We start from the raw sequence: 21,380 nt of genomic DNA on the forward strand, positions 1-21,380 counted from the left end.
CTCTGAGCTAATACACATGGCATGTATGTCTTCAAGACCTTCCTTTTTCCCAATAATGTTAAAGATTTATAACTCTCATAAAATCTGGCATGTGCCAAGAGGAAGATGATGAATTACAATTACTTAAACATTAACACTGGGAATTTTTCTTTTGAGTCCTGTATATGCTGTTTCAGCCCAGGTAGTATTTGTAGAGTGAACACTGTTTCATACCACTTTTCTATACCCTACCCAATGTGCTTCCTTTCCATGTTGTTAAGATGTTGGCCTGGTGCTGTTTACATTTTTGCCTTTGATATATTTATTTTAAAATGACAGTTGATTTCACTAGAGAAAAGATCAGCTTTCTAGTTTAAACAAATGAGGATGTAAGTGGGTTTGCATGTTTTGCTTAGTGCTGTTGTCTTGTTCAAGTCTTAAATTTTGGATGAAAAAAGAATGTAAACATATAATGAATTTCTGCAGTTATTATTTTCAAACTCTTGTTTTTGCTAGGTGTTTAGTCTGTGGCTGTAGCCTTATGTACCCTTCTTGAATTAATGTGGAGTTTGAGTTAAATATTGGAAGTGATATGATCACCTGAACCAAAATAATTGCTGTGGCCAATTAAGATGTTGACAATTTCAGACAAACTTTGGAAGAATCTTTAGCAAAGTCTTACTTATTTGTTAGTTTTGACAATCTGATGGTACCACACAATGTGCTTGAAGGGCTTCCAGACGATTGGGAGATAACTAGAACTGCAGTAAGCTGTAACATCCTTCTGTGCCCTGGTATTCCCAGAGGGAAAACTGCGTCCTGGCGTGCATCAAACTCAGCAAAACCAGTTGGTCAAGGGAGGGGATTGTTCCACTTTGCTTAGCATTGTAGCAGTGTCATTTTGAGCACTGTGTGCAGTTCTGGACACACCATATGAGAGGGATGTGAAGGTCCTTGGATACATCCAGAGAAGGGCAGGAAAGCTGGTGAAAGGGCTGGAAGGAATTTCCTGTAAGGAGCAGCTGAAGAGTCTGGGCTGACCTAGCTCGGAGAGAAGGAGGCTGAGGCACAACCTCATTGCTCCCTACAGCAGCTTCCTGAGGGAGGGAATCGCCTCTTCTCCCTGGGAGCTAGTGATAGGATGTGTGGGAATGGTTCTAAACTGCCCAGGGGAGGTTCAGACTGGACATTAGGAAGCATTTCTTTACTGAGAGGGTGGTCAAACCCTGGAACAGCCTTCCTAGAGAGGTGGTCCATCATGGAATCCCAGAATGATTTGGGTTGGAAGGGACCTTTAGTGCTAGATCATTTTAACTGTCTGCCATGGGCAGAGACACCTTCCACTATCCCAGTTGCTCCAAGCCCCATCCAACCTGGCCTTGGACACTTCCAGAGACTCAGGGGCAGCCACAGCTGCTCTGGGCACCCTGTGCCAGTGCTTTAGCATTCTTAACTAGGTCATCCCTGAACTGGTCAGGCAGTTGGACTAGAAAGTCGTTCTAAGTCCCTTCCTACTGAAAATACTCTCTTCTATTCACATGGAAACTTCCACCTTCCCTCTGGTTCTCCACATCAAACTCCCATAGATTTTTAAGTGTGTCTTTGATGTTCTCATTTAACTGCTGTCATCAGAATATCTTTATTGATTGGGGTAAGAAAAAGGAAAGAAACTTTTCTTCGCATTTACGGAATCTGCACTTAATTGCAAATAAACGTAGATATACTGGGTTAATTTTTATATGTGTGTAGAGATTATATGTTTCCTCTACATGTGCCTGGTGTAAGGCACTAAGCAGTGAGTAGAGTGGGGGTCTCAGCATTCATTTTAACTCCTTCTGGTTCAAACAGATTTAAAAACCTCTCAGACAGAGGACCAGAGCTCCAGGATTATGGAAGATTGGGGTAAATGGGTGAGAATGTTTTCACAATAGTCAGATGAAAGCATTCACCTCTTGATGAGAACAGGCTGCCTTTGCAGTGTGTCAGAGAAAAGGACAGTTCAGAAGTTGGGAAGAGTTAAAAGCGACCAATTATCCCTTTGAGCAAATTCACTTCTTTTTTTTTTTTTCTTTTTTTTTTTCTAGAGGTTTGATATGGCTGACTAACGTGGTTTGTTTGGCAGTTTTTTCCTTTTCTTTTTTTGCTTTTCTCTTCTCTTTTTTTCATTTGCCAGCCAATATTGCAGCTTCCTCCCTGCCCTTTCAGTTTATTCCAGCTGCTGGGCAAGATCAGGCAGTGGCAGGATCAGGGAAGGAATGAATCACTAGTGGATGCCTGGAGCATGAGTAGAAAAAATTCTCAGTTAGCAGGTAGTTTACAGACTACTTCACAGATGTTGGATTCTGGGTGCTATCTCTTACAGTATCAAGTTACTTTAGGTATATTTTTATTCCAAAATTCACATTATTAATGGTTAGCAAGTGAGCATTTTTTATGGTGGTTTTGGTGTTCTGTTCAATTTTTCTCTCTTTCAATTCTCTACCCTCAATGTGTAGTAGAGAAAGTGAAAAACAAGCAAGAAACCTATAAAAATACCTATGGAATTAGATCCTTGGATCCTTCTAAAAGCTACTTTCTGATTTTATAAAGACTGAATTTGGTGCTTTGTTGTGATGCCTGTCAATTTTGAGCATCTTCTCATATCCTAAAGATGTTGGATTTCCTTGTTTAAGTTTCCATCCAGCAGATATTCTGTAATCACAGGGGATCCCAGCTGATGCAGTGTGAGAGATGGGGAACTACCAGACAGAAAGGATTCTGGCACTTTAGTCTCCAAAATACTGATGCTGACTTCTGTTGCTTTGGATCTGAAAGTTTTGGGTTCTGTGGCTTTTTTTTGGCTGTTGAAGAACATAAATCACTTGAAGTTTTAATGGAGCATACGAAATTTTTTTCATACATTTAAACTTCTATTGAATGTCACTGTGTATTTTTGTGTAGTGAGAAGACAAGAGAGGAGTTCTATTATTTTCATTGCCATAAATAAAGAGAAGAGAATGATAGTTTACTGTTACATATGAATAGTTGCTTTTTTTTTGATTGGGTGACTCAAGTCCACCCTAATTTCCCTGATAGAGTTTTATAACAGGGCACTCTACCTTTTAGCTTTTAGAAATGGATGCTGTCATGTTGTGGTATCAGAATTCAAAATGTTGATCAGATGGTGTGTTATACAAGGAGACTACAGTCTTTTGAAGTGGGAGTTTAGTACAGTGTAAGCTACAGTTTTTTCCTCCAGGTGAACAGGATACCTGATTAGCACATATGCACACACCCCCCATATATCAAATATGATTGTCTGCAATTTTTTGCTGTAGTACTTTTTCAAAAATCTCAGTTCTGCATTGTAGTTGAAGTGTGCCATTTGCTATCAGAGAAATGTGCCCCATAAAACATGCAGAAAACAAAAATTCCAGTAACAGGTAAAAGTAGATGTAGCTGGAAACTTTATTTCTGGTGGATCAAATAAGCTTGTTTCAAACTCACAATAGTCAGTGAAAATTGATGTCAATGTCTCTTAATGTACAGGGCCTTAAAGGAACTCTGCTCCAAAACCTTGATTTTATTCAGATTTACTTTAGAGAGTTTAATAACAGAAATGCTTAGTCTTCAATGTGATATAAGTTCTGCTGGTCACAATGGCTGTGAACAGCCACAGAGTTAGGGGATTGCATTGCTCTTGGTATGGGTTAAACATCAAACTTCTCAGAACACAAATTCAGCTTTGAAAATAGGAATGGCCTATGGAGAGCAGTGCTGCTGGTGCTGTGTCACCCTTTGTGAGTCTCCAGAACCTCTGAGTGATGTTTTGGGGAAACTTCCATCCTCCTCCACATGCTGCGGCCTCATCCAGCTGCTCAATTAAGCCTAAATACAGTGGTGGTAATTACGGGATCAACTCTTGTTCTTCCCACCTATGGAGAATGTTGACAGGGGTCAAAGACAGCTACTGTCCCTTTCCCTGTGGAGCCAGGCTGGCAGAGCTGGGGCTGCTCCCCTGCACAAGAGAAGGCTCCAGGGAGAGCTCAGAGCCCCTGGCAGGGCCTGAAGGGGCTCCAGGAGAGCTGCACAGGGACTGGGGACAAGGCATGCAGGGACAGGACACAGGCAATGGCTTCCAGTGCCAGAGGGCAGGGCTGGATGGGATATTGGGAAGGAATTGCTGCCTGGGAGGGTGGGCAGGCCCTGGCACAGGGTGCCCAGAGCAGCTGTGGCTGCCCCTGGATCCCTGGAGTGTCCAAGGCCAGGCTGGACAGGGCTTGGAGCAGCCTGGGACAGTGGAAGGTGTCCCTGCTATGGCAGGGGGTGGGATGGGATGGGATGGGATAAGCTTTAAGGTCCCTTCTAACCCAGACCATCCTGGTTGGGAAGACCCATTCAATTTTTTGATAAATCTAACAAGATTGAATGGCTGGAAGAGTTTTCTAGTAAGATGTCTGGTTAAATACAGGAAATGGTGATAGTGGACTTAGAACCATTTGAATTTTCTAGGCATCATCATTCTAAATTCTGGTTTCATTCATCATTCTTTATTCTGGTTTTGGAAGAAATATGTGGCCTCTCTGGCTAGCTAGAAGGGCAGGCTTTGGGTTGGGGGTTTTCTGTAGTATGGGACCCTGTAAATTCTTTTATCTTGTCCATCCCTGTCCTATGGAATGAATAGAACAGTCTGCCTTGCTCACAATGTGCTCTGGTCAAGAAAGCAGAAGAGGCATGAAAGCTTAGGAAATTGCATCCTTGAAGCTTCTTCATCCCCTGAAAATAATACCTGCAAATGAAATGCAGAAGTGATCTTGTGTTCTTAAACTTCTAGAGCAAAGGTAGAACTGATTTAACCCAGTAGTGAATGTTGTTAAAAGCAAGGCAGAGGGAGGTGCTGGTTTTGATATAGTCTTGGGATAAGAGCCCTAGTGATTGCACCAATTAACTGTTGCTGGCACTCTTTTTTGTCCTGTTTTTTGCCTGAGGTACACAAGTGATTTTGTCTCAGAAAAGAGTGTTTCGGCCACATGTGACTATGTCAGGTAGGGGTTTAGAGAGACACTAACCTGTGAAATACAAGTGGTTAGGTGTATAACCCCTGGGCCAACTTTCCACCTATGAAGCCATGAAACAATGGGGTTTTTTTATTTGGTGAGAATGCTGAAGCCTAGAGTTCAGGTGCTGTTGGTTCTTGCCAAAGTCAGCAGAAGAGACTTGATTTCATAGATCTCCATGGAAAATTTTCCCAGTTTATCACTCCATGGGTATGTCTGGAGAGAGCCATGTCCCCTGACTGCAAATGACAGCAGAGCCTGGTAGGACCACCATGAGCTGACTTTTTTGTCTCACAGTATATTAGACTGGTTAAAGCACTTTCTGGACAAGTTAAAATCACAGAATCGTTAAGGTTGGAAAAGATCTCCAAGATTACCAAGTCCAGCTGTATGATGGAGTCACATCACATCAAATCATCATACTTAGCACTGTGCACCACCATGCAGTGAAGTATTTTCTATACAAACCCTGTAATAAAAGGATAAAAGGTGGTCGAGGTTATGTTTTCTGTGTGCCTCAGAGTTTTCCAGTGATGCAGTTTGTTGCAGGTGAGCTACACTAATGAATTTATTTTCCTTTCCATTATGAGTGGGAGGATATCCTGTGCATAGGCAAAAGCAATATATCTTTACTCAGTTGCATTCAGGGTTGCTTAATATCAATTTATTGCTTGCTCTGTATTTACTTCATAGAAGTGACTGTAGTTTTTCGTGGAAAAGCTGGCCAGGTCTTAATTGAGTAACTCTGTTATGATTAAGCATTGCATTTGAGCGACTATAATTAAATACAGGAACACTCTACCGCTGAAATCACAGGCTGCAATCGCAGTGCACACTGATCAATAATTCTGTGTGATTTTTTTCTCTTCAAGTCAACTGTCAGTTTTCATGAAAGGCAGTTAAATTTTGTGAACATTCTTAGGTTATTTTTTGACAAAAAAAACCTTTGTAAACCGGGGGCCAGACTCCTGCATTTATTATTTTTGGGCATGCTGAGAGAGAGAGAAAACTCTTCTTAAGATGATACCGAGAGAAGAAAAGGGGGGGAGGAGGGAGAGAAATGACACACACACACCCAAAAGAAGCCCAGATTCTCGTGTCTAATGTGTGAGACTTGGCAAATTCCCCGTGCAGCAGTGACAGAACCAGCGTGTGGGCACAGGGGCAAACAGATCCCTCTGTTTCTTGAAACTGTTGTTTTATGTCAAACCGCTCCATTGCTTTCTTGGCATCTTCCATTGGCTCTTGGCACAAAAGCCAGGGATGTTAAACCATGACTTAGCTTTCTTAAAGGAAAACACCTCTTTTTTCTGTTTTGTCTCCCTCTACCCTTGTCTTTCAGTTATACCTGCCGCCACTTGCGGAGATATGTGTATGTCTTGGACAAACTGTATTTCCCCCACTCCCACTGCTCTACGCTGCAGCATTGCTTCTCGACCCTCAGTGACAATGGAGAGGAACTCTTGTCTTTAACTTGTTCTCACATTCTCAGATCCTATGCTTCCAGGTTATTAACCTCTGCTCTCCATTTACTGCATGCTGCATGCCCTGTGACTGATCTGTGCATGTTTTCAGTTAACTGATGAGTTATTTTAATTTCTAAGGGGATGACTTGTGTCTTTTACGGCATCCTTGATGTGTATTCTAAAAAGTGTGTTAGAAATGGGAGTCTAGTAATGGTTTGGGTTTGTACTTTTAAATTTAGAATACAAATTCTTTGGTCTTTGGAAGCTTTAAATTCTTTTTATGCTAAAGTATTTTAATCCATTTCCAAAGCCTTGACATAAGAACATAAACTGTGATTCCCAAAACTTCCATTGCAGTTGCACAGTTTGTTTGGAATTGGTGCAGAGATTTAAGTTGTCTTACATGCAAGTGTCTAATACTTCCTTGACACCCATTGTTTTATTTGTAGTGTTGTCTATATGATTTGATTTTCAAGAATAGAAATGATAGAGCTTTTGTCTCACATTCAGGAAATTTTCATGGCAGTTAATCACAGGATTTTTTGTGCTGGGAAAGCCCTCCAAGATAATTGAGTCCAACCATTTCCAAGGCCACCACTACCCCATGTCCCCACAGCTTCTAAATCCCTCCAGAGATGGGGACTCCAGCACTTCCCTGGATAGCTGTGCCAGTGCCTGGCCACCCTTGTGGTTAAAATTTTTTTCCCAATATCCAACTTAAATGTCCCTTGACACAATAGAGTCCATTTCCTCCTCTGTTGGTTATTACTTGGAACAGTCAGGAAAGATCTCTCCTTTTTTTATATGCCTGATCACTTTTAATTATACAGAATAAGAATGATGAGAATCTATCGGCCCCAAATTCTTGTTTGTGATAGAGAATTACAGATGCTTTACAGAAACTGTAAAAAGGGTGAATTTAAAAGTAAGTTCTACTTACCATAACCAAAGGACTTCTCTTAGCTGTTTACTCCAAATAAAAATTTAAGTTTTACTATTTCATTGTTGATGCTGTGAATAATTAAATATATTAACCTAGATCCTAGAAGCTTTGGGAAAACAAGGAAAAAATTGCGTGACAAAATTGATCAGAACATGGAAAGCATCCAGGGTGGAAATGCAGCTTCCCAGCTAAGCCAGCATACAATAGCAAGAGACCACACAGTAAACATAAGTAAAACCAGCTTGATTGTCAAGGGAAGAAAATACGGCATGCAAGCTGAAATAGCTCTTTTTGTACAAAAGAAAAAGTTTATAGTAGTACATAATGATGGAGAATTACTCTGAAGATCTCAACAGGAGACGAAAATCTAGCTGTCCCAGGGGCATTCTCCAGATTAATTTGGAACAGGGATGTGGTATTAAAGTAGGCAAAAGCCTGAGATTTCAAAGGCTTATTTAAAAATGAATACTAATAATAAGTGCAGTCTACTCTACAATCTTCTTTAAGATGTAATGTTTTACATGTAGGAATGATACCCTGAAAATGTAAAAGAAATAGTGTAATTCTTCCAGCTCGTTTCCATGAAATTTTGGTAATTCTGTACAGCAACAGCACTATACATTAAGCTGACAAAATCATCCTTGGGAGACTAACTGTTTCTCCATGGATATTGCATCTTTCAGGTGTTCTGTGATAACACTCTATGTGTTTTCACGTACAAACTTGTGAATTTTTTAGTGCAAAAAACATTCATCTGGTTATTTCCTGCACAAAAACTGATGGAGATTTTTTTTTACTAATATCACTTTCTGAAGTGGGAGTTATGCATCAGTTGAGATATATTTGAGTACTCCAATCTGGGAGATTGTAAAATCTCGGATTTCTGTTGCAGGTTATCTTTTTCTGAGATGGGAGAGCACAGGATTTGAAATAGGAATTGCTACTGTAAAAATATAGAGGTAGCAGTTTTTTTGTGGCTAATTCTCTATTGTTGTTTTGATATCGGGTGATTAGAGAAGTTGGACACTCAGGAAATTTACCTAAGTCTGTAAGTAGCATTGAATACAACAGCGTAATTGAGGTATCAGAAGTTTTTTGTGTGAATCCATGCATCCATCCTGCATTCAGTACTGCAGTGTTTTATTGTGTGATCAGCCTGTTTAAAGAAGAAGTGGAATTTATAAAGTACTAAAGGCAAAGGATAATTAGTTGCGGTGATTTATAAATCACCACCCCCATCCAATATTCCTGGCAAAGATTATAAAATTTAGCCCAGAGCAGCAGGTGTCTAATGATGCTCTGACACCCACAGATGGTGTTGGCTGTCTTTGTACTTAGCAAAGAATTACATTTTCATTACATTATTTTGGTAGATTTTATGTACAAATATATTAATGTTTGGATTAAACATGTTCAAAAGCAGTGTGGGCAGAAGGAAGGTGATGGAGGAAGAATCAAGGAAGGTGATTCTGCCCCTGTGCCCAGGTGAGACCCCACCTGCAGAGCTGCCCCAGCCCTGGGCTCCAACAGCACAAGGACGTGGAGCTGCTGGAGCCAGTGCAGAGGAGGCCACGGAGATGCTGCAGGGCTGGAGCCCCTCTGCTCTGGAGCCAGGCTGGCACAGCTGGGGCTGCTCCCCTGCACAAGAGAAGGCTCCAGGGAGAGCTCAGAGCCCCTGGCAGGGCCTGAAGGGGCTCCAGGAGAGCTGCACAGGGACTGGGGACAAGGCATGCAGGGACAGGACACAGGCAATGGCTTCCAGTGCCAGAGGGCAGGGCTGGATGGGATATTGGGAAGGAATTGCTGCCTGGGAGGGTGGGCAGGCCCTGGCACAGGGTGCCCAGAGCAGCTGTGGCTGCCCCTGGATCCCTGGAGTGTCCAAGTTAAGTGTAGGGCTTGGGAGCAGCCTGGGACAGTGGAAGGTGTCTCTGCCATGGCAGGGGTGTGGTAATACCTGGTCTTTCTTTCAGGTCTCCTCTAAGGTTTTCAGTGTAGCATGGATGTGTGTAAGAACCTGGTGGTGATGTGCCACACACCACACCCCACACTTACTGGACAGCCAACACTGATTAAGGCAGGGAGGAGGGAATGCAAAATAGCACATATTTTGCTATCCCACAGGGAGGAAGCCCACATGACCAGTTTTCCAGGCAGCTTTCACTGGGATTTAGTGCCAGTGTTGCTTTCGAATTCTAGAAACATTGTAGATGCAATATCCATTTTATTATACACAGTGTTAGCATAGCATAAATCTTGAGCCTGGGTTTGTAATGTGAAATTCCTAATATCTAATAATTCTTTCATGACTGTGCTATATATTTTTTATATCAGCAACTGTTCTTTGTGATGTGAGATATGTTTGCCACTATTACTATTTCCTTTTGCATTTCATATTCATCGTGTGATGTTTAAATGCTTGTGTGTGTTCCCATTTTGTTTTAAACCTCTTTGGGTTTCAGTCAAGCTCAGGAGAATTGCTTTTGAAGGCAGACTAGCTTAGTGCATGTACTAGCAAAGAGGCACCTAACAAGCAATGATTATTTCTGGGATGCTGAACAGTTCTAGTTTCATATCGAGCATGACACTGTGTGTGAAAGCAGGAAATACGGTTTTGCTGAGTGTTATAAACTGGATAAATATGTCTTAAAGTAGCAAAGCTAAAATTTATTGTGCATTAATTTAATTTAGGGGTTTTTTTTCCTTTATAAGAAAAGACCAAGTAATACATTATCAAATTGGCATTCAGTTTACCCATTTTGCTTATCTTTCGTTACTTAATGCTAGGTTTGTTTGAACAGCAAAATGTAGCTCATAAGATTATAATGCTCCCTTTCAGAAATATTCTGGCACGTTGTCTGAAGTGTGTGGAGGATGAGTTTTGCAGCCACGCTTCTCCCATGCCATCAGAGTCAATGGAATTATGCAATTACATTCATTTAAGAATGTGCTGCCTTAGCAGCATCAGGACCTTGGAGGTTAGCTTTGAGAAATGCTGCTAATTTACTAGAAATGGTTCTGTTGCTGCAACCTGATGCTGAAGTGCTGCTTAAAGCCAATTTGAATTTATTATCCAGTTTCCAGTTCCTTTTTCCATGGTGTGTGAGCTGTGCTGAGGATCCCAGTCCTGTGTCCTGGTATGGATTACTGACCTGACAATGCAGGAAAGCTCAAAAACAGCTTAAATATTTGCAACTCTGATATGTTTTCTTTGGCTTTAGTCTGTGAAGAGAAAGTGAGGAAAAACATGAGGCAAACATGTTTATTAACGAATCTTAAATGGCTTTTGGGTAGATTAATACTGCGTGGAGATGTGCAGCAATTTGTATTCTTTCAAATAGGGCTTGACAGATGTGAATTCTGTTTCTCTGATAAACCTGAGCATTTGCTGCCATTGAGTTTTTAGGCAGTTAGTGTAAAAAACTCATCCTGTGTTAGTGCAGGTGAAATACTCGATGTATCAGCCTTGCTTAGAGTCATTAAATGCTTTGAGTTGTAAGGCACCCTTAATTAGCTCATCCCATTCCACCCCCTTCCAGAGACCAGGGACACCTTCCACTATTCCAGATTGCTCCAGGCCCTGTCCAGCCTGGCCTGGAAGACTTCCAGGGATAGGACAAACATTGATCCTTACTTCACTGTGAGCTTAAATTGTCAGAGCTTTTATAAATGGCTCTACATTTGTCATAGGATTAAAAGTAGAGTAATGAAGATGGCAGAATGTGGCTCTGTCACAGGCAAGAACCAGCTTCACTTCATTTATCACTAAAGCAAACTATTTTTGGAATGGTAGATAGCATAGTTTAAAATATCTTTCCCCAAAGAAAAATTTATTTCTCCAATACATGTAAAAAATTGATAGATTTAAGCACTTTTCAAAAATAAACCAACTTGGTTGTTGGTTCTTGGTTTTTTTTATACAATACTGAGTGAAATAATTATTTTTCTTCAGGATATTTAAATAAGATTCTGCATTTTGCTTCCAAAACTGGCATTTGACCAATGATACTTTTTCCTTCTCCTTTTCCTTTCGTTCCTCCCAACACCATTCAGGGATCTCTGCTCAGCATCCTGCCAAGCTGAGAGGCTGATAGGAACTGGCTGGATACCATTCAGGGACTGCAGTGTCATTGCATTATCAGAGAGTGTCATTGTGGATGGGCTGGGAAATTTTTCTTGTTAATGTCATAGTTGGAAATGGTACATTTTCATGACAATGAACACTTTTTTTGTCTTACTGCTGTGCCACTGATAAATTCTAACTGCTGCTATTACCAGTGTTAAACCTGAAGTCTCAAAGGTGGCCTTTTTCCTACTGGGCTTAATATGCGTGGTTTTACTTTTTATTTTCATTGCCTGCCCAGTGCTGTGAGTTGGAAAAATAGTCAAGCAGTAGTCACTGAGTTCAGTGGTTATGGTGTATTTTAAACTTCAGTCTTAGGCAGACCGTGTAACAGCTAACAGAATTTAATTAAGTCACTTAAGAAGCAAAGAGAAGTAAGAATGAGTGAAAAATGACGAAGGAAAAAAGACCATCAAACTGCATTAATATTTCTTCACAGATTTGGGCTGGTTTGTTAATACCCATGTGCTGAGACTTCTCTAGAGTGGTCTGTAAATTTCTGTGGAAGCTCTGTTCTCTGAGCTTCCATGCAAGATAGTTTGTGGGGCTCAGTTTCTGAGCTGGGGGCACAGCTCAGGAGGTGAGGCAATGTTTTTAGCTGCTGCATTGGTATGGATCATTTCTCCAAAATCCAGCTCATCTAATAATTTTTCTTTGGGGGAGAAAATAGAATTAAAAAATATAAAGGTCAGAGGTCTGTTGAATGAATATAATTTAATGTTTTATTGCTTTGTGATTGTGATTTTGAGTCAGCTGCTCATAATTTTATTGAAGGCTTGGAGTTGTTTATTATGGAAGGATCACTTTACACTCAACATCGAGTGACTTGGCAGAGCAGAATTGTTTATAAATAATTCTATTAGAGATAATTTATCTTTGTACTGCAAAGCATAATGATCAAGAAACCAGTGAGATATAAAATCAATGCTGTGGGTATTCACTGGGTGAAGAACTGCCTGGCTTGCACGTCTCAAATACAGCTTAACTGGATGCTTATCAAGTGGGTGCATGTCTAGTGGAAGCCCTCTGCATTGATTTGTTAAGTCCTGCCCTATTTAAAATTAAGTATCAGAAATAGTTTTTGGGAAGGAGTGATCAGTGAAGGGGAGAGATTGCTGATATAAAAATGTAATTGTCTAAGCTAGATGAAAGCAAGATATATTTTCATAAAGCTGGTGGAGTTCCATGCACATAGATCATGCTACAAGATAAAAGGTACAGGTTGACTCCGAAAGAAATCAGAAGTACTCCATGGCATTTTTATGAGTTTACTCCTTAAATTATTTGGAAGATTAAGAGCAAATAAATCCTTCAGTAAGGAGGTTCGTTAATAAGGTATGTCAAGGGAGGTTTGGTTGGATTTCAGGAAAGGTTCTTTCCCCAGAGGGTGCTGGGCACTGCCCAGGCTCCCCAGGGAATGGGCACAGCCCCGAGGCTGCCAGAGCTCCAGGAGAGTTTGGACACTGCTCCAGGGATGCACAGGGGGGATTGTTGGGGTGTCTGTGCAGGGACAGGGGCTGCGCTGGATGATCCCACTGGGTCCCTTCCAGCTCAGGATATTCTGTGATCCTATGCAAGAGTACAATGCACTCCGGTAGCTGGGAAGCAAACCCAGCTGAGACTGGTCCATCTTTTTTTACATGGTGTATGAGTCACTGGAATAGTTTAACAAGGGCTCTGGATTTCCCTTGATTGGAATTTTTAAATGAGATTGGATGTTCTCCCAAAAGATATGTCCAAGTCCAGCCAAGCTATTGGACTTGAAGGAGGAAGTAGCTGAGGGAATTCCTATGGCTTGTGTCAGATGAGTGGATCAAAGTGGCTTCTTTTGGCATAAAAAATGGAAGTTACAGGCAGATTGCCATGCAGGATTTTGTTCATTTGTTTGCCTTACTGATTGCTTTAAAAGGCTGCATTTTGATTTGGAATCTTCCCATTAAAAATTATATCTTTTCAGGTTCCCCAGGTGATTTGACCCAAATATTACAAAACAGCACAGGTTGCCAAAACTCTACATTCTCATGTACAAAGAATGAAATTGAAAAGAGAAAAATTGCAAGAGTGAGGTTCTTTCTCTATAATAATCTTTATTCCTCCCACCCTGGTAAAAATCTATCACAGGCATGTTCTAGACGCATTCTACCACATTAGCATGTGAAGCTAAAACACATCTCCATCAGTTGGAATTATTTTTAATTGGATGCTTATGAGCCCACATTCCCATGAGATGAAACTGGAACAAAATTACTTTCACACATTTCCATTGTAGCAGTATGTTCAGAGTCCGGGGGTTTGGCGTTCCTACGTAACGTCTGGCGTTTAATCAGCATTGGGAGGGTGTCTTATTCTTTGGTAAGTATGTAAATAAGCTATTGTTTTGGGAGTAAAAGGAGAAAAATACCATAGCCTGCCTGAAGAGTTCAGGAGAATGCCAGCAAAATGCATGTCAGGCTGAATATACTGAAACAGCTTATAACAGAAAGGAGAAAGAATTTATGCTCATCTCAGCCAGTTTTATCTTTGACTGAAAGCCTTGCTGAGATCCAGCCCTTCTGTAGTCTCTCCTGACTTCCCTGGGTGCACCTCTCCAGCAGCTTCCTTAAGTCACTACTGCTGGCAGCAGGGAGTGCCCTGCAGATATTCTTGGCTTTCTCTGTCTAGGTGATACACTCGTGTCTGTTGTGATTTCCCAAACAGCATTGTATGAACTTTGACTAGTGAAATCACCTTAGCAAAATATTTAATTATTGCCTAAATATAGAAAATTATTCATTTAGAAAATAATGAACATATGTTACTGATTCAAAACATCTTCCAATTTGTCAAATTAATGAAAGTATTGATTTCAGCAAGAATTGTCACAACAGTAAGAATGCCTGAAGCTTCAGAATATATATTTTTTCCCCTTTTAAGTGGGACTATCTACATCTTGATATCGGTTGACAACTAAATGTTTAAACCACATATGTGGGTCTCCTGAGAGATATTTGGATGTCTACCCAGAAGTGGGCAGTACCTTCAGTATTGAAATATTACAAAGAACTTTTCAAACCTTGAGTAACAAATGATTCACAAGAACAGTGCAGTGAACATCTTTGCAGGTGTCTCCTGGAGACAGAGATGGATGAGCTTAAGGGATTCAAATCATGCATATGAACAGTGGTGATGAAGGAAATTTTAAATTTTGATCAAGGTCTCTGAAGAGCAGAAGCAGAAAGAAATTGGTCTTGTTAATGTAGAGGACAAGAGGTTTGAAGTTTTATGCTTTTAAGGTTGGATGCAAAGTGTCCCACAGCATAAAATACATAAAGTTTTCGTTCCACGGTTATTTTTAATCAATAACCCCAACAGTGCAGTTAAAAATGAGAGAACCTCACAATATACCTGTAGCTTCACAGGAGGTTTTCACTTGAAATGTAATTTGGTTGTGCATAAGAAGGATGTCTGAGTGGTTTGCTGATGTGGGGCTGGTATGTTAGCTTAAAAGTGATTAGTGCAGCAGATAAACCTTATATGGTGAAACCCAGGGTTTTTTCCAGTAATCCCAAATTGTCTCAAAGCAGGGGTTGTGATGTGTGCTGCAGAGATGTTCTGTGCAGGAGCCATAGAGCAGACCTGCTTGGTGAAAATACCTGAGAGTTTCTATTCTTCTAATTAACTGCGGCTGTGGATAGCGTGACTTTCGTTTATTTCGATAAAAATAAAAAAAAATTAGAAAATATTTAATTAGCAATATAAGTGATTAGAGGCATCATCCTCATGGTTCTCCTGAAGTAGTTTTGGATAGTCTGCCAGCTGCCCAGCTGTTGAATCTGAGTCAGTGATTCTCCATCAAAGAGGCAGGTGCCACCAGTGAGGGGTCATAAGCACATTACAAAAGAGGCAGAGCCCTCGAGCTGCTGGGTCCTGCAGACCTGGCCTGGCTCCCCACGTGGCTGGAGCAGGATGGGGAGGAAAGGAGCTGAGTGGAGGGAATAGGGAACTTTGCTGACCTGCTTATTAGAGATATAACACCTGAAAATTGGAAGCGGGCATCCAGCTCCATTCATACTCACCTAAGTGACCCCAAACATTCCAGATTTGCAGAATTAATAACACTGTAAGAATGAATCCCTTCTGTTCTTTTCATTTCCGGCTTCTATTGAGAACATCTGAAAACAAGAACTGTTATGTCTTCTCACATTTTGGTATCGCCCTTCCTCACCACAGCCTATTTGACCAAGAAATACAGAGAGAAGCTTGGGGGGAAGATTTAGTCAGCTCTTTATTCCAATCCTCCAAAGGATTGATTTAAGTTGTGTAAGGAGTTTTTGGATCCCCACTCTGCAGCAGGATGTAGGGGGTGAGAGCTGTGAGCTATTCTTAAGTGGTTTTGTTCTTTCGTGTTTGTAAGCTGAATTTATGAGAAAACATTGATGAGAATGCTCCCACTGCAGCAGCCACAGATCAGAAAAAGCAGTGGGAGAGGAAAATAAGAACAACCACAACTGGTTTCCAAAGATGACTAATCCTGCAGCCCCAGAGTAACCTCCAGGACAGTGATTAGTGTTTGGCTTTTCTTCTGCTGGAAAAGTTTTCTGGGGCGTCAGCCTAGCTGAAAACTGGTTCAATACATGTAACTAATGAAAGATTTTAAAGTTCCCATTTAATGTTCCTGCCTTGTGCACTTGGTTACTTCAAGTACTTCTAGGTGTATAATGTGTAGTACTACGTTTTGCCTGTATTCTCTATTAGTTACCAGAATATTTTATAAATTACAAAAATCTAGTTTCATAGGTTAGATATGGTAAGATTCCTCTAATAGACCTGTCAACAGTAGTGTGATAGAGTTTTTGACTTCCAGTTGGTGGAAATTCAGTGATTGCTCCTCAGTTTTGCAGAAGACTTTTAAGGGAATTCAGCATAGGTTTTCCTTTTCACCAGAGTGAAGAAAGATGGGACTCCTGGCTTTTAGTGTTACATTCACTCAGCAAAAATTAAAAATTGGTGATTATAAAAAACTCCCAACCTAATAAATAAAATCAGATCTTTCTGATGCTTCTTTCTTGTAATTAATCAACAAACCATCCTCTTGCTACTGCAGGATTTTCCCCTGAAGTGTGTTGTCTGTATTTCCCAGAGTGCTTTGTAGTGCAGTTGTGGCTTTACAGGTTTCTACACTGACTTGGTACTCATTCCCAGCAGGCAGTTTTCCTTGCATTTTGTTGTTTATTGGGTTGTGCTCAATGTTTGTGCTCAGTGATTTCAGGGAATCGTCAGAGTGCCTGGCTGGGAAGCATCTTTGGAGATTGCCATGTCCAAGGGCAGGGCTACCAAGAGCTGTATGCCCAAGGCTACATCCAGTTGATGTTTAGTATCTCCAGGAATGGTGACTCCACAAGCTCTCTGAGTAACTTGTGGTTTTTCTCTTATGGTTAAATGCAATTTCCTGTGTTTCAGCTTGGGCCCATTTCCTTTTGTCCTTTCTCTGGGCACCAGTGTGTCTGGCTTCATCGTCTCTAGACCTTCCCATCAGAATCACAGAATCATCTAGGTCGGAAAAGGATGACCTTTGTGATCATCCAGTGCTACCTATGACCTAACACCACCTCATCATCTATCAGATATTTGTATGCTCTGAGACCTCTGTGATCCTTTCCTTCCCCAGGCTAATCACAGTTCTCTCAGCTTCTCTTTGCATGTCACACGCTTCAGTCCCTGCATCATCTTTGTGGTGCTTTGCTGGACCTGCTGTAGTGTGTGCATGTTCCTGCTGCTCCAGGTGAGGCTTCCAGTGCTGAGCAGAGAGGGAGATCATCCTTTCAGAGGCCTGGCAATGCTCTGCCTCACACAGCCAAAGGTGCTGGGGCTTTCTTTGCTGTGAGGATCAGTTGCAGGTGTAGCCTCAATTCTATGTTCCCCCGGAACTTGGGGCCCTTGCTACACAGCTGCTTTGTATCTGCTGGACCCTCAACACCCAGGATCACCCTTTATAGCTTCACAAGCTTTCTCTTGCAGTGTTTATCCAGCCTGTCCTCATCCCTCTAGCAGCGCAACCATCATGTGTATCAGCTTTACTTCCCAGTTCTGTATCACCTGCAAACCTGTCAAGGCTGCAGCCTGCACCACCAGCTGGGTCATCAGTGGAGATGCTGGAAAACGTTGGTCCCAGAATCTCGGAATGGTTGGAAGCAATCTTTAAAGGCCATCTTGTTCCACCCCCTGCCGTGGGCAGGGACACCTTCCACTGTCCCAGGTGGTTCTGAGCCCCAGTGTCCAACCTGGCCTTGGGTCTGCTCTGGGCACCCTGTGCCAGGGCCTGCCCACCCTCCCAGGCAGCAATTCCTTCCCAATATCCCATTCAGCCCTGCCCTCTGGCACTGGAAGCCATTGCCTGTGTCCTGTCCCTGCATGCCTTGTCCCCAGTCCCTGTGCAGCTCTCCTGGAGCCCCTTCAGGCCCTGCCAGGGGCTCTGAGCTCTCCCTGGAGCCTTCTCTTGTGCAGGGGAGCAGCCCCAGCTGTGCCAGCCTGGCTCCAGAGCAGAGGGGCTCCAGCCCTGCAGCATCTCCGTGGCCTCCTCCAGAATCAACACATGGGGTGCACTGCTTATGGCTGGGCTCCAGCTGGACTTTGTACTGCTGACTGTAGCTCTCTGACCCCTTGAGTTTAGCCAGGTTTCTGTCCACATCACTGTCCATTTATCTAGTCTCTGCTTCAGCACTCTGTTACAACTTGGCTTAATTGTAAAATACTGTTATTATCTTGATTTTGTCTTACAGAGTCCTTATACTGTCTAGTTGTTCACATTTGTAAATTGCTTCAGTATCTGTTATAGTTTTGGCCTTGCATTAAGATTTCAGTTTACACTACCAGGGTTGGGAAAACTCATCTGTAATCTGTGCCAGCGCTGCTGAGGCACCTCCAATGCTGGGGACAGCTCTGGAACCCTCAGGACAAGAGAGACACCGAGGGGCTGGAGCGTGTCCAGGGCAGGGAACGGAGCTGGGAAGGGGCTGGAGCCCCAGGAGGGGCTGAGGGAGCTGGAAAGGGGCTCAGCCTGGAGAAAAGGAGGCTCAGGGGGGACCTTGTGGCTCTGCACAACTCCCTGCCAGGAGGGGACAGCCGGGGGGATTTGGGATCTTATCCCAGGGAACAGGGACAGGAGGAGAGGGAACGGCCTCAGGCTGGGCTGGGGAGGCTCAGGGTGGACAGCAGCAGGAATTTCCTCATGGAAAAGGCAGTCGGGGCTTGGAGTGCCCATCCCTGAAGGTGTCCAAGGAATGACTGGACGTGTGGCACTCAGTCCTTGGGGCTGGGGTTCAAGGTGGTGATTGGGCACAGCTTGGACTCTGTGGACTTGGGGGTTTTTTTCAACTGAAATGATTTTGTGTAGTTGTTACCTGTGTAAATTGAGGAACAATGTTTGTACATGCCTAGAAAGAGTCTTACTGTGTCTCTTCTGAATATCTCATTGAAATACACTTTATATTTGATATTATGGCCTGGCATTTGTTTCCCAAGTGGGAGCAGAATTAACATCCCAACCCATTACGGTTGTACTTGGTTTTTGTAACGTATAGAATATGAAATGTGTTGGTGTTTGCTTTATCATCAAGAAGTAAGTTCCTGGAAGTGTTGTCCTAACTTTGGAAAAACAGAGAATGACCTGGAACATCACAGAAATGTGTCTTTTTTAAAAGTACATTTTGGGGAGGGCAATGTTTTGGAATCTAGGAGGATTTTTGGATTGATAGAGGCAGAAGGAATTACATAGCAGAATAAGATTTATAAAACTGAGTGGGAGGTAAAGCACAACCTCTTTTTCTGTGGGAAGGAGGTTAATTTCCAAATAAATTGAAGACAATGTAAATTTAATTACTGTACAGCTTGAAGCACTGGGACTTAAAAGCTATCATGTTAGTTTTTAAGATGGAAAAATATTGCTCAACTGCAAGAATGCTGAAATAAATCATTAAATCAAATCTGTGTTAGTTGTCCCACCAATCCTGAGACTTGAGGGTGTCTGAAGGCAATAAAATATTCTTTCTTCAGAATGACAGGTTCAGCGGTGAGTAAGGTAATTTCAGATGACAATTTATGTGGGAAATAATGACGTCTTTCCTATTGAAAAGTAATGAACAATAGCTTTAAAACTTTACCTAAATAAAATCTGCCTTTTCTTAATAAGAGCTATTCACACCCATGTAACATTTCTGGGTCTCATTGGTATTGTCTGTAACACCGTTTTCACTGAAGAATAAAATTAAAAGCATTGACAGGCAGACTAGTGTGGAGAAACAGGATTGCATTTCAGCTCTGTCAGGGCTGGATTGTGAAACTTGGGTAAGATGTGACTTTTGCTAGATATGGAAAGTATTTTTATAAAAGATGAGGAGACGGTCCAAGCCGGGGATCCTTCAGGATGCTGACAAGCCTTTTCCTGCTGTGAACTACGGTGATTTTGATCACACATGTTTGTTTGGGAGAACAGTGGTGGTGATGGAGACAAAAGCTGGGAGAATTCAGTGCTCCAAACATTTTTCCTTCCTTAAAGGCTTCCAGATTATCCGTTCCAAGGTTGTCATCTTCCTGCAACAATGAGTAGTTCAGAGCATTTCAATCTGCCTGTTGTGTGTTTCTAAATGCTTTTGTACATGCTGGAGACTGTGGTATATCCTTGATACCCATATGCTGTTCCCTGGAGTTGTGTTTTAACCTTTCTAGGTCCTTGATCCACATTTAATGGAATCATTTAGGCTGGAAAATCCCTCTAAAAGCATCAAGTCCAACCATTCCCCCATCACTGCCAAGGTCACCACTAACCTATGGCCCAACATTTCACATTCACAGACCTTTTAATTCCCTCCAGCAATGCTTCAAAGGTTGTTCCCCCCCACCCCCCTTTTTTTTGTTTGTTTGTTTGGGTTTGTTGGGCTTTTACTTTGCTTTGTTTTGTTTTTTCTTATGAGCTGTAGAACAAGGGGAAGAAGATCAATAAACACTGAATTTAGGATGTGATGTTAGGAAGGTCAACTTTGCTGTTCATAAAAAAGATACATGGAAAAAGAAGCAGGTGAAAGATGCTGGCATTATCTCTTATATGTACATAGGAAAGGACACAAATGTTATTGAGAGGCTGAAGCTACCAAGAAGAGAGAAATACAGAAAATAAAGAGAAATGTTAAATAACAGGAGCTAAGAAAATGCCGTGGGCTGATTTCCCAGGATGTTGGCACAGTGTTTACTGAGCTGGGCAAGGGCAGGCTGGGACTTCCTAAAGCCAAGTTAACCTCCGTGTAGGTCATTAACTGTAGCTTTTTCCATAGTGAATTGCACTCTTATGAAATGCTTCATTATCCCTTGTTTTGTTCAGCATTCACTGCAGTTGGGTTCTGACTGGATATAAACATCCCTTTCAAAAAATTTAATATTCTTGATAAATGCTTTCTTTCGATAATGCAGTGTTTTTCAGGATGAAAATACATATCTTTAATTTACTATCTCTTTCAACCACAGTTTTCCATTGTAAAGTGGTTTATTTATGACAGACTACCTTTTGTAGGTCTGTTTCTAAGAACAGAGATTCGAAGAAATGTTGACATTATAGTGAAGGATGTAAACAATTTTTATTTGAGATACTTGTTTTTCAAGTACTGTGTTGTTGCAGGATGGGTTTAGTAATAGATATTGAACTTAATTTTGGTCTTGTATTGAAAAACACTTGATATATTGCATTATTTGATTTTACATTATTTGACATTATTTGACACACATGACAGTGTGTTTTTATTGCATTTTTCCTTTTTTCAAGTACAGGTGTACCTTCATGTTCTACTGAAAATGTTTAAGCATTTCAT

At 41.6% G+C, this 21,380-nt stretch overlaps 1 protein-coding gene across 4 annotated transcripts in view; it reads left to right on the plus strand.

Moving 5' to 3' along the window:
• DYM (dymeclin) overlaps nucleotides 1–21,380 on the plus strand; it is a 210,249-nt gene that overhangs the window by 109,253 nt on the left and 79,616 nt on the right. For 2 of the 4 annotated variants that reach the window (XM_033085598.1, XM_033085599.1), the window contains one exon: nucleotides 6,358–6,522. The exons of the other annotated variants lie outside the window; for them this stretch is intronic. In XM_033085598.1, the coding sequence (XP_032941489.1) occupies nucleotides 6,358–6,522 (165 nt within the window). The remainder of the gene's footprint in view (nucleotides 1–6,357; nucleotides 6,523–21,380) is intronic. 4 annotated transcript variants of the gene reach the window in all.

Source organism: Catharus ustulatus, chromosome Z (assembly GCF_009819885.2).
Source record: "Catharus ustulatus isolate bCatUst1 chromosome Z, bCatUst1.pri.v2, whole genome shotgun sequence".
Classification (NCBI taxonomy): Eukaryota; Metazoa; Chordata; class Aves; order Passeriformes; family Turdidae; genus Catharus; species Catharus ustulatus.